This window comes from Octodon degus, unplaced genomic scaffold, assembly GCF_000260255.1.
Source record: "Octodon degus isolate 3935 unplaced genomic scaffold, OctDeg1.0 scaffold00030, whole genome shotgun sequence".
NCBI classification, from domain to species: domain Eukaryota; kingdom Metazoa; phylum Chordata; class Mammalia; order Rodentia; family Octodontidae; genus Octodon; species Octodon degus.
This window is the reverse complement of record NW_004524606.1, coordinates 14,227,966-14,241,770: the sequence shown is the minus strand read 5'-3', so window position 1 is coordinate 14,241,770 and position 13,805 is coordinate 14,227,966. Positions and strand designations below refer to the sequence as shown.

Genomic DNA, 13,805 nt, shown 5'->3' with positions numbered 1-13,805 from the left:
CCTTGACTTACACAAAGTTGTCTCAATAATAGTAATATTTTAAATTAAGATTTTATTCTTATATAATGGGATAACAGTCATAGCTCTTGCTTCTTTTCTCAGAAAACTCAAATAGCAAACACTTTTTACAGTGACCAGGAGATTATCTTAGCATGCAACAATATGAAAGGTGTTTTGTTTTTCATTTAAGCATGTGATTTGAAGAAGTTCTTTAAAAAATGGTTGGGTTCACATGTCACAAACGGTTATTAGTTAAGGATACTCAAGGAGAGATGCTCAATATTTTAAAGACTTCCAACGATTTACCCTGAGTACTTAGTAGTGATTTTGAAAATAATGCATTACAATTCAGATATTCCAGGAAAATGTGAAATGTGTAACTATATAAATTATGCACTTAACTTTACCAAAAAGCTTAAAATCATGCAATTGCTATCTATATACATGATGGTTTCCAAATTGCTTAATGAAGCTCACTAATCTGTATGTAATCAAACTATATTATAGCAGTGGTATCTAAATAAATCTTTCTCTTCACATAAAAGCACTGGGAATAGTAAACAAAAATTATATATATATATATATATATACATATATATAAATTGGGAAGTTGAGCTTAATTAAAATAAACATATTAATGAGGGTGTTTCTATTTCTATTTTATTTATTTGTATTTATATTTATTTACTTACTTATCTTTAATATACATTTTTATTCATTTAATGAGAAAAATAGATAAAATAGCAATGAAACAGTTTCAAAATGGGTTAGTAAGAGAGTTACAATAATTAATACATTGCATATTGTTGTCTTCATAGTAGTTGCTCAGTGGACAAGATACAGACATGAATCTTGTCTAAACAATATTAGTACAATCCTCTCTTCTTTAATATACAATTAATTAAAGAAGTAGTATATCTAATACAACCATGGGAAATGAAAAAACACACTTTTTCAATGATTGAAAATTGGAGATAGTTGCACCAGAGAATATTGATACAAATATCCCAGGTCTTCTACTTATATAGAAACATGCTATAGGTGGTTACTGTCTTTTTATGACATTAAAATATGTGCCATTAATGAATGAATCTCTATTTAAGGATAGAAAAGAGAAATGTAGAGGTATTTTCAACCATGTTCCAGTGTGTTTTAAGTACTATAAATGAGAAAACAAGCATTCACTTCAATGTAATGTGGTAGATCAGTAGTAGTGAACCTACAGCATGTGTGTTATTGTGGTTTTAAGATAAAATATGTTAATGTATGAGCTACTTTTCTGAATTAAGTCCTCAGTATCCAGATTTAATTGCAGTGTTGGTATTCTCTGATAAATAAGTGGGTCTCAGATTGCAGCTTGGACATGTGGTCTCAAATGGTCTTCACTGCTGTTATAGATCACCTATATTCCCATTGATAAGTTAATTTAGCAATAATGTTTTCCATCCAGGTTATTATATATTTAAGTTGCTAATATAAATTTGACTTCAGTGTGTAATTTTTAAAAAATATCAGATCTCTGAAGATCCCTCTTAGAAACTGTTATTTGCTTAGCTGTATATCACAGTAATAAACTGTTTACCTGAATACTTTCCACCTTTGTTCCGCTTCACGAAGCAAACAGTTAACAAGACTAATGTGAGAAGTGCAATTGCACACATCAAGCCAATAAACCATCCTTGAGTGGAGATGTCGTCATATAAACCAGCATATTCTGTTGTAAAAAGAGAAGTCATGACAGTGAATACCACAAAGTGTTTGGTACCATATTATTTGGGGAAAATCAGACATTATAATTCAGCAAACAAAATAGCATCAATTTTTTTTTCTCCTCTCATTGCTCCTAGAGGGAAAGTGATCCAAAGGGTACTTTATTAGGGTACGACTAGGAACCTATTTCTACTTTATTAAGAAAGGGCTGTATTGGGTTCTGAGTATGTGAACCAAAGGGAACAGAGAAGGCAGCGGCATCAAGCACAGAGCAGCGGGGAGCAGGCGAAGCACGGGCTGCCTTGGTTATGTGTAGGTCACTGTGGAGCTTTGTGTGCTTCACTTGTGTGGTTTTGCTTTTATAGATGCTTTAGTTTTTGTTATTAACGCATGTTAATTAGCAGGGTATATTTTTAGGCAATTGTTCTGGCACAATCACTGTGAGATAAGTTGTAGCATTATGAAATATTTTTCATTTTGATAATTTTAAAATTATTTCCCCAAAAAGTTGTAACTATGATGATTATAGCTAAAATGCTCAATTATTTTATCTTTGATATAGGGTATGTACATATAAAATGAATTCACTGGACACAGGTATATTATCTAAGACTATCCCAAACACAATCTAATTTCTCACCTCTCCCTCTTGTCTCAATTACATCTTGAAAAATGCTATCGTTATCACCCCAATTCTTAGTCATTAGGCGAACTATGTGTTCTGCTCCCGGCTCAGATACCTCTACTGGGTGAACCTTTTGTGTAAGGTTTACTCCTTCTGATATCTTCCTGATACCTTTACCTGAGAAAGGTACACAGTTAAATTATATGAATTGTAATTATTGAAAGGCAAGTTATGAAAAGTTAAGAAAAATACTGTTATTTGAGATGAAAGAAATCACTTCTGCATTTTAATAGTTCCTGAATTATCAGGAGATCAAGAGATTATCATTTCAAGGTATTCTCTTTTAATATCCTGAAAATGAATAAGTGAAATGACTTTAATGGATGGCCACATGAGATCAGCATGAAGTGCTACTATAAATCTGCCTGGTCATGTGAATGGTATAAAACCAGACACAGACATTTAAAAAATTAAGCATTATTTTTTTGTAATTTGGACTGTCATATAACTAATAAAAATTGGATGTAGCCTTTTTGGTTTATAATGTATAATATAATCATTTTAATCAAATGAATATATTAACATAAATATATTAAAGAAGTATATTTATTTATATTCATATATTCTCTTTGTCTTAGACAGCTCCATAAATTCTATGGAATAACATGATATGGTCATAAATAAGTATTTTAAATTTGTAGAAACTTTAGCAATATACAATGCAGGTTTATAGCTACATTTAAATGGAATGATTTTATTGATATTTTGAAAGTGATATGAGACATACTTTCCCTTCCCAAAACACCAAAATCCAATAGAGTTGTAGAATTTCATATGACAGATGAAAATGGTACTAACTCTATATCAATTTTTCATGTTGCAATATATATAAATTACTCTTGTTTTGACTTATACACTTAATAGGAATAAAGTCAGTATAGTAAATAAACCAAAAAAATTAGCAATTCATATGTGACGTAAAAGACATTCCTTAATGAGAATATAAGGAGATACAAAATTGGGTTATGTGTGTATGTGGTAACATAAATACTTGCATGTAACTTTTTAATCTATAAGATAAAAATTGATTGCAGTTATTGATAATAAAGATGTTTCATTAAAAATGGCACTAGGAAAAATAGAAGTTCAGTGATACAGTTAAGCAAAGCCTTTAAGATTGATCACCATTGAAATGGAGAGCAATTAATTTTGAATTTGAAAAACAGAAATATTAGTATAATGTTAAGCAGTGCAAGCTTTTGAAAAAAAAGGAGCAAAGCAAGTCATTTGTTCAAATCACCAATGACACAAAATACTATTTCAAATTAACTCTACTCCCCCTTTCCTAAAAGTTGAAGTAAGAACCAGAAAGCAATCATAAAGTAATACATGTGTATTAAATTCCTCACTGTGAGTAAATGTCAAATAATCTTGAAATGTGCTATCTAGGCAGAACAAGAAGGCAGATACGCAGCAGTAGGAGATTCTAAATTGCATAAAAGTTATAGTTTCTAGAGTGCTAAATGATATCAAAATGTTTTTTCCTCAGTAAAAAATATTTTTTTCAAAGACCATGTCAAACCCCAATGGTAAAAGATAATACAAATATGTCACTGCAAATATGGCAAGTTATGTCTATAGAAGAGAAATCAGTGTCAACTGGGGAGGGGGCAGTAGCTGGGTTACGGAAAGTGCAGATTCCTGAAAAAGAGCACAAACACACTATAAGGAACATTATAAATTATAGACAAGACAATGAAGATATCTATTTTAAGACTCCCAAACTTATTAGTTGCTACTTTAGCTTGCATAGAAGATAAAACATCAGTTACATACTACACAAATGACATTTCAATCCTCCAAAATAATATTTGTTTAGCTTTAACACATTCAGGCCCCAGTTTTCCAATATATACACTATAGCATGGAATATTTTCAAGCTAATTTTATGAATATCTCATTCTTATGTACTGCAATTGGCAAGAATAGGGCCAGCATTTTTCAGGAATACTATGGTCTTATTTCTGTCAAAATAAACACAGCCCTGGGCCTTAAAATCTGTCTACAAGAAAGAAGGAAGTTGCATAGTTAGATGACTACTGTTCTGACTTCTATAAATCGAGTACTCAATATCTCTCTGTTTAAACCCTTAAAAAATAATAACCTTTAGTTAGCCAAAAGTTTTCAATCAACTTGTCAAAGCCTAACTCTCATGGCTAGATAAATGAGTTCCTCCTTTCACTTTCTGTAGGATTTATCCTTGAAAAGAACTCAAGGTTTTTCTGGGATGTTAACTGAACATACAATATATCAAAACAGCCTCGGTGGAACATGTACTCTTTGCTATGTAGATATGTAGGGACAGTGAGGGGGGGAACAAACTGACTGTAAATATCAGAATAAAACTTTGAATTACAAATCTATTTTAATATAATCTGTAATAAATCACAGATAATTTAACTTGCATCTTTACTATATTTTTCTCTTCTTGCTATTTCTTCCATAGATTGTATTCTTTGTTTTGTGGTACCATATGTAAATACTTCACACATAATGATTAACATTTAATTATTATGTGTAAATGATTCTATTTTCTTTTGTACTATTTTCAATTTCCTTCTTCTATTCCCCTAATCCCGCCCATGCCTGACCATCCAGAAACTTCTAAATTCTCTCCTCTTGAATTTATTAGTGCATATGTTAGCTCTTCTCAACCAGTTCCTTTTTTAAATTCTATCTTATTATTTCTTTTCTGATGATTATGGAATTACAGAAAGCATAGCAAGGATACTGCTAAAATCACAACTGCACAAAAAATTTAAGGAAAAAATAACTGTTAGTTAGAGTGAAACAGAAAAGTGTAATGGAATTAAGAAAGTGGGACTTTAAGTGAAACCATAGATTCATAGGTTGTTTCCAAGAATGATATTTGGCATTAACCCCAGACAGTAAAATAAAATTGGTGCATGAATCAATGTACACATGAATTAAGACAGGAAATGAGATATATTATATCTGTACTGTGAGAAATTTTTATCAAGACAAAAGACAAGTATTTTTCTTAATGGAAAAATTTTCCAAAGAAAAATATCTCCCTAGTAACCTGTTCAATTATTCTGTGTTGCCCTATTTCAATTAAGTAGAATTATGGTTCCCTGCCCTGTGTATGTTAAACATTGACTACTTTTGTATTATTCAGAAATATACAAATTTAGTTAACAGGTACTTTACCAACAAGATTAATAAACTGTATCTATGTCAGTGGAAAACAGAAGGTCAGACAGATTTGCATCACAATCATTTGAATTTATTCAGTAGCATAGGGAATTCCTTTCAGGATAGTTGTTGAAAACATGCAGAAGACTCAAATACTTACTCCCTTCTCCTAATGTGACACTTTCCTCAGTGGCTGGTCTCCCACAGCCTTTGGAAGTACAAGCTCTTAAGTAGAACTTGTACTTGGTAGTTGCATTGAGGTTTGAAAGATGCCAGCTGGACTTCGATGGAGTTGTAATATTGATTTCATTTAATTCTCCAATTTCATCTGTGTCATTTACTAAAGAAATAAACATTGAACAATGATGCCTCAAGTTTTATAGTACCTACCATAAAGTTATATTGCTTTCTATCTTTCCTCATACTTGTGTAATACAAATAATTACCTTAAATGTTCATAGCTATCTGCTCATGTAATCTTCTAACACAGATGCAGTTACTATGGTCAAGTCATACCTCAGAAAACCTGAGACCTACCAAGAATAAGCACTTTGCCCAGACCTCTACTCATTAAATAGCAAGCAAATATTTGAGTAACATGGTCTTTTGGCTCTAGGGACATTTTGAATCACTGGGCTCCACCTGAGACAAAGATCTTCATATTAAAAATGATGGACTTTCACAAACTATTTATTTTAATTCTCTCCTTAAGTACTTGATCATCTTCGAGATAAATACTAAGATTATGTGTCTTCTGTGGTTTCTAATTTGATATGTAGCACCAAGTAAGTACAGATGCTCCTTTAACTACAATGCCATTACATCCTGATAAGTCCTTCTGTGGTGGTTGACATTGTGTCAATTTGAGATGCCAGAAGATTGGCAGGATTGGCCAGATTGGTATGGCTGCCTTGCCCAGAGTGACTAGGAACGAAAAGGGTGCATATGGCAGTTGAGGAAGGCTTCTATGCACCACTTCCTTGGTGGAGCTTGACCAACGCAGCAAAACCACTTTGGAGAAGCTCAGATCATTACAGCAGCTGCTGGCACTTCCTTGGAGTAGCTCTGGTCCTTGCAGTCAGCATAGAAGGAAGAGAGAGAGGCTTGAAAGACACTGGAGCTGCGGCTCATGCTCTGCTCTTCATTGTTTGCTGCTTCCATGACCTATTGCTGTCTGCCTCAGTGCCAGCAAAGTATGGACTGAAACCTCCACTAACTGTGAGCTAAATAAACCTTTCCTTTCTTAATTTTGGGTGTCGGTATTTTGTGCCAGCAATGAGTAAGAAGGAACTGGCACACTCTTATTAGTTCAAAGTATTATAAATCAAGAACATATTCACCGAGCTCACTTTAGCAGCACAAATACTAAGAAAACGTTTAATGCAGCTAGCCTGAATGTCATAGCTTAGCAACACAGAGCATTACACAGTGTCAGTTGCAGTGCTGTAGCCTCATAATCCTGTGATGACTGGAGCTGCTGTTTGGTGTGTCTGTCTAGCACCACTAGAAAGTATGGCACCATGAATCACTTGAACAGGGAAAGACCAAACTTCGGAGTAAAATGTTTGCTGCATACTCTCCCAGCATCATGAGGTGAAGCCATCCTTAAGTCACAGCCATTTATACTTTCTATATATAGAACAAATAAACTAATGAAATAATTAAATATTTTTATATACCCACTACATGGTAAGTACTGCCCAAAGTGTTGAGGGTCAAAAGTCATGTTAGGTTATTTGTTTTAAATAATGTGCATATGAATACAACATTCTTTAAGACTACTAAAAGGACAGTCTATATGATGAGCTGATAGACCCAAGATCAAGCAGCAATTAGTCATCAAATGTTAATTAAAAACTCTAAAATGAATATAAGAACCCCAGAAAATTCTCATCTAGAGAACCTGCAGTGAGTAAGAACAAAAATTTGGACTACCTAAAAGTATGCCAATCAATCATTCAGTGGTAATAAAGAAATAGGTGAATATTATAGTCTTTAAAAATACACTTAAACATATCATGCTATTTAGAAATCCACATGATTATAGAATAAGTATAATTATGATAATAGTTAATACTTTACTTTCCACTCTATAAAAATCCCTGGAAAGCACAGCTTTTGGGGGAAACCCACTAGGGTCCACCCCCCTTCTGTCCTCTTAGACAAGAGCTTTCTTTCCCCCAATAAATATATTCTGCTCCTAAAAAATTACTTTCTACTACGTTCTAAGTACTTTGTTAAAAAATACATTTAAGCCATACTCAGATCAATATGAAGATTGGAATTGAAACAATGTTGACATTTTATTTCCAGGAAAAATATAAGGCACATCTTTAGTAAACAAATTGATAGTAAAATGCCTTTAAATGGTTCTTCCTTTCTTTGCACACTATTTAAAACTGGTTCATGAATGTAGACCAATAGATTAATTTGCTTTGCATCTTTACTTAATGATTACTTCCTCAGAACCTAAATAAGTACATGCACCCAACATGCCTTAGTTCGTCCTTCCATAACATAGTGACAGTACATTATTTCATAATTGTTTTATTTTAATAAAATAACACAGGGACAATATATGATCATGTTTTGGCTATACAACAAGCACTCAGAAACACTAAATTGCTACTTCAATTTGGCTGATATCTATGTCTAGCAAAACATGTTCCAAATCAGCAGAGATTATCAGAAACTAAAACTGGTATGCAACCCTGTACTGGTTGTTCTTCAGCTGATGTCTCATCAGAGTGTCAGGACAACGATTCAATTGGTCTCTGCAAGCAGAGGAGGCACATTCTTTGTTGACCTAGTACTTTTCTATTTAGGGTTTGTGTTCTCACATTCTAAAGCACATATTGTTGGGCTCTGACTAAGGGTTATGTGGTCTCAGTTACCGAATTTTTGTTTTGAACAGAATCTTACATTTGAGCACTATCAAGGAAGAAGATGCTGTGATTTAAGATGATCTATTCTTTTTCTTAACTACTTTATTTATTTGTGTGTGTGTGTGTGTGTGTGTGTGTGTGTGTGTGTGGCCAGCTCAGCCCACCAGGGGCGGACTGGCTGGCATGTGGTGCTGGGGGATTGAACCGCGGTCCCTGTGCTTTGCTAAGCTTGTTCTAAGTAGGTGCTTTAGACCACTGAGCCATCTCACCAGCCCAAGATGATCTATTCTTGTTTAAATACATTAATCCAGTGGCACAGAAGCAAATAGAAGGAGATTATTCTAAGTAGTAGTCTGAAGATAGGTCTTCTCTTCTCTTGAGATTATGTGCTTGAACTAGTGAGAAAATAGAGAATTATGCTAGCAAAGTATCTTCAGTTTGGGATTATAATCACGAATCTAAAGTCAAAGAGGAATCATAGTTTGATAGTTATATGTGCTTTGAATAGCTACCATATTACTTATTAGTATTGCTTTTTGAAATGTTTCTTAATTCTCAATGCTTCTATGTAAGTATTAAAAACAAAGGTACATTGTTTTAGCTCTAGAGCAAGTGTTAGAAAAATTTTATTGTCTAAATTAAATATTTAAACACCAAAAATCATGTGGCCCCTTTGCAGTGAGAAAATAGCTGTAGGAAATGTATTAACTCTCCTCCAATAATATTTGATTTATAGAAGTCAGGGGCTGAAATGTAACTGTGCTATAACAAAGTCTGATAGCCTCTGAACTATGGACTAAAGTTATCCTTAGATCATTAGTACACTGGCAAACTGTTCAATTAAAAATTAAATATCAGCATATAAATGTAATTCAATTTCCTACTTACTAATCTGGTATTGTAACAAATATTGAGTTAAATTTCCATTTAGTTTCATAGGTCGCTCCCAGGATAAGGTGGCAGTGTCTTTATCAACTTTGATGACCTTGAGCAGAGCTGGTTGTTCAGGTACTAGAAACATGAAACCAATAATGAATATTCATAAATCATTAAATTTCTAAAGAAAAACTGAAGTCTCATTACATTAAAACTTTTTACAGAAACTGAGGCATTAACTCACACAAAGTACATATTAACTATTAGTAAGCAAGGAAATGTTCAATATGGCCATTGGATAATTTCCACTATTGGAATTATTCTCCACATTATTCCCTCACCTCCTTCTGGGGTTTGAAATATATAGGGTTCGCTTTCTGGCCCAGCTCCTTTTGAATTGTAGGCTAAGACTGTTAGGTGAAATTCACTGAAAGCATCTAGAGAAGGAACCATCCCATAGTTCCTTTGTCCTGAAAATCTCAGAATGTTTACTTCTTTGGGCTGTGTTGTTCCATCCAACAGACTTTTTGTTTTCCACCAGTTTACCTGCAATGAAGATATAGCACAATAGCATAACAGCCTCACAGAATCAGCACATGGTGGTAGATTCTCTTTGACTTCTTCTGAAAGCAGTTCATGTTCTCAGAGAAGAGATAAATGCAACAACAAGCAGAAAAAATATGATAACAACCTGATATCCTTTCAGATGTCCATGGACCCTGTCCTTTGGAATTGTTGACCAGGTAACTTTAACTAGTGTACTGTTTATAACGTCCACATTATGGACCACTGGAGCAGAATCAGGATCTGTGAAGGAGGCAAGATTAATTAAATTTCAGTAAGCTCTGAACATGATTATGACAATCCTTTTCCAATGGTGAGTTTTATAATGTTTAGTGAAACTATAAAGCACTTTCGTGAAATCAGTTCCAAATGACACTGAGAACTTCTTATTACAACAAAATTTTTTCAGTTAAAATGAAACCTTGGGAAAAGAGGACAGCTTATACCACATGAAAACATGAAATTCTCCAGATAGTTAGAATGTGGGCGAGTATGCAAGGAAATGTAAAGCACTGTCCAGTAAAATATTCTGTGGGCATGCTATTTATGAAAACAAGTGAACTATAGGAATGACAGAGATGAAATTACTTGTAATTTTGGTTAACTAAATATTAATAACAAGTTAATATTGATTGATAATATTTTGTGTGTCCAGCATTAAGAACATAATCTGCCAACAACTCTAGAAGATGGATATTACTGTCCCATTACTCCAAAAAGTGCATACAGAAAAATAGACTAGATATGATACACTCAAGACTCAAACTTAATGGGAAACTGGTGAATTCTGCATCGTTAGAGGTTAGTAGAAGAATCTGAACAGCAGATAAGAAGTAATTTCTTACTCTTCACCTCTTTTTCTTACATCAAGATGTGATAGAGGAACAATGAGAATAACTCCTATTCTGCAGTAACACACAATGCAGGGTATTCTCTTTTTCCAGCAATGTAACTGGAGCATTATTACATAATTAGTTTTTAAAACTCTGTCACACCACCAGTATTTCAGAATTCCACTATCAAATCTGGGTCTGGTCCTCAATAGTGTTAGGAAGGATCCAATCATCAGTTGAGGCCCTGGGATGACAGCAGGTGCCTGCAAGGGTGTCTTTGACCAATATGGGCAATTCTCACAAAAACCTTGTAAACCTCATGACAACTATGATGCTTAACTAAAAGCACAGATAATTTCAAGAAGTATTTGATTTTCAAAGATTACTTAAGAACTGAGTAAAGTTGAGGCTTTCACACTACTTGGTCAGCACTCTATATTGATCACCTGCCCTTCGCTATACCCTACAAGGGGAAGCATGGGCATATCCTTTTATTATCTTTTTTATCTACAGCTAATACATTCACTTTGCATGCAGTAGGTGCCCCCAAACGTGTGGGGACAGGAATGTAATATCCTGGCACAAAACGTCTTCCAGTGTTGAAGAGTTTCAGGTACATCACTTACAGTCTTCTCCGGAGTACAGAACCACTGATTGAGGCTCAGGTCCAGAGCCAAGCTGATTGATGGCTTGAATTTGCACATCATAAGGAGCATAAACACTGGGCGTCATCACCCGCAAGGTGTGGTTTGTGACTGTTTCCTCTTCCCACTCCACCAGCGCTCCCTGTGGCTTCCAGCTCACTCTGTACTCCAGCCCTGGCCCATTCTGTTCCATGGATTTCAAAGGCTAGAACAGAAGCCAAGATCATCAATATGTGACAAAGACACAGCAGAGAACCACTTTAAAGTGGCGGGAGGAGGCCGCAAAGATCTCCAAGACCCACCTTGGGATCAGAGACAGTCATAAAAAGTTTTGTTCCTCTTTAAGTGTAAGCTTGATAATTAGACCTTTACTACTTTCAATCATGGATCACGCACGCCCTTGTGGGTATGAAAGACTTTGAGGACATGAAGTAATTTACAAATACTTTGTATACAAGGTTTTAACTTTTTCTTAAGCTTCCCAATATATCCTCCCCCCGATATATCATTTTTTTTCCAGAGAATTTGGTAGAAATGAAAAAGATATGCCATCAATTCTTAGGCAAAATTTTTTACATCTAATTTCATCCTTTTCCATGATTGTCCCTAACGAGAGAGAGATAAAATCAGTCTGTAACTTTGTAGAATTCAAATGTTTATACACCAGTATGCTGGATGCAGTAGTTCCTTTTCATATAGTTTCCCACCTCCATGGCTATTTCATGTTTTTAAGGGATGATGCTTCCCTCACACACTTAATTTAGATAAATAGATTTAAAGGAGGACTTTCTAGCATGAGAAACTGGTTATTTCCGTTGTTGTAGTTCTTAATTGACAATATTTCAATGAAAAATATAATTAAGTGTGACCATTTAATTTCACAAAAGCAAATTTTATTTAAAGGACTATTACATTTTTAAACATTATGTTTTTAAATAAAACTTGATTTGGAAATTGAGTTTGTTTGTATTAACATTTATATAAAGTTCACTCATACTGACCATAATTTCATTTGTATATGTGGGTGTTTCAATAATGTCATATAAAATGTTCTTCAAGAATTTACAATGCTACTTCATTCAGTCTAACTCACTATAATAGTTATTATGGGCATTGACTGGAATTAAATTGAAAATATCACACTGTATCAGCAAGTAACTTTACATTCATTCCAAAGTGAATATTTAAATTACCTGAGAGAATAAAATCAAAATGAAATAAAACTTCCAGAAAAATTTTAAGGTCATTACTTACATTTGCATTTATTGGAAAGTTATGTTCTGAGATACTTTATTTTAGTATGAAATAGATACAAATTCACCATGCGCTTTTGCATTTTGCAAATGAATTAGACTATGAACTTTTAGCTTTATGCAATCTGGAATTAAAATTTCCTTCAGCCTCAATTGACAGCAAATATATGCAAATAAGTTTACTCAATTTGTGTGTTTTGCTTTAAGGAAAGTAGCTAAACTTAATAAATTCCCTGAGGAAATTTAAAATGAAGTATACCTCTGTCATGAGAACTCTTAGCTTTACTGTGAGATCTTCTTTGGGCTCCTAAACAACAGCAGGGACACTCTTTATTTGGCTTTGAGCCAACGGCTAACAGAACCTCAACAATTCTGACATAAGCTCCATAAGAAAGACAGAACCACAAATCAATGATAGAGCAAGCAGGAAGGCCACAAGTCTTCTCTTCTTCTCATAGTGCACCATGAGAAAGTATGTTTACTAAAGATGTTGTTTATTAAACTTGGGTCTAGGAATCTCTAGGTAGGAGTACATGGATGAACTTCAAGTATCTGAGAAGACCATGGTGTTGATAGCAAGGAGTCTCTGATTCTAACATATTTTTCAAAGATAACTATGAACAAATAAAGTTATAACTACCAATCTAGACACTAGACAAATTACAAAGTGTATTTTTGTGTGCATATGTATTAGATGCAACATTTTTGAAATACGTATACATCCCAAAATAGCTAAATTGTGTTAGCACATATATATCTTCCTCACACCTGTATAATTTTGTGGTGGAGAAAAGACTAAATTTATTCCCATAACAATTGTCTAAAATGCAATACAGTCTTATAACTGCAGTCACTAAGTTAAACATTATTTCTTTAAATTTCATTTTGTTCTATTTTAGAGCAGATAAACTTTATTTTCATATTCTCAAAAAATAATACAACTTTGTCATTAGGAGTTTAACAACTTGGGGCCAAGAAGATAGCTCAGTGCTCTACGTCTCTGGGTGGCAAACCCAAGAATCAAGATTCAATCCCTGATACTACATGCCATGCTGGCCGCACACTGGGCTAGCCAGCCAGGTGTGTTGGTACATTCCTCTAATCCCAGTTGTGGGGAGGCTTACAGAGAATCACTGGGAGTCTGAGCTGTGTAGTGAGACCCTGTACCAAGTAAATAAATAAATAAATAAATAAATAAA

The 13,805-nt window shown here is 33.9% G+C and overlaps 1 protein-coding gene across 2 annotated transcripts in view; it reads right to left on the bottom strand.

The window, feature by feature from the left end:
- Chl1 (cell adhesion molecule L1 like) overlaps positions 1-13,805 on the bottom strand; it is a 230,541-nt gene that overhangs the window by 5,718 nt on the left and 211,018 nt on the right. The window contains exons 19-25 of one of the 2 annotated variants that reach the window (XM_004629520.2): positions 11,336-11,558; positions 10,004-10,119; positions 9,654-9,858; positions 9,325-9,447; positions 5,712-5,891; positions 2,351-2,512; positions 1,583-1,714 (exon numbers count right to left, since the gene is read on the bottom strand). In XM_004629520.2, coding sequence (XP_004629577.1) covers positions 1,583-1,714; positions 2,351-2,512; positions 5,712-5,891; positions 9,325-9,447; positions 9,654-9,858; positions 10,004-10,119; positions 11,336-11,558 — 1,141 coding nt within the window. The remainder of the gene's footprint in view (positions 1-1,582; positions 1,715-2,350; positions 2,513-5,711; positions 5,892-9,324; positions 9,448-9,653; positions 9,859-10,003; positions 10,120-11,335; positions 11,559-13,805) is intronic. The other variant, XM_004629522.2, reaches the window with a different exon arrangement.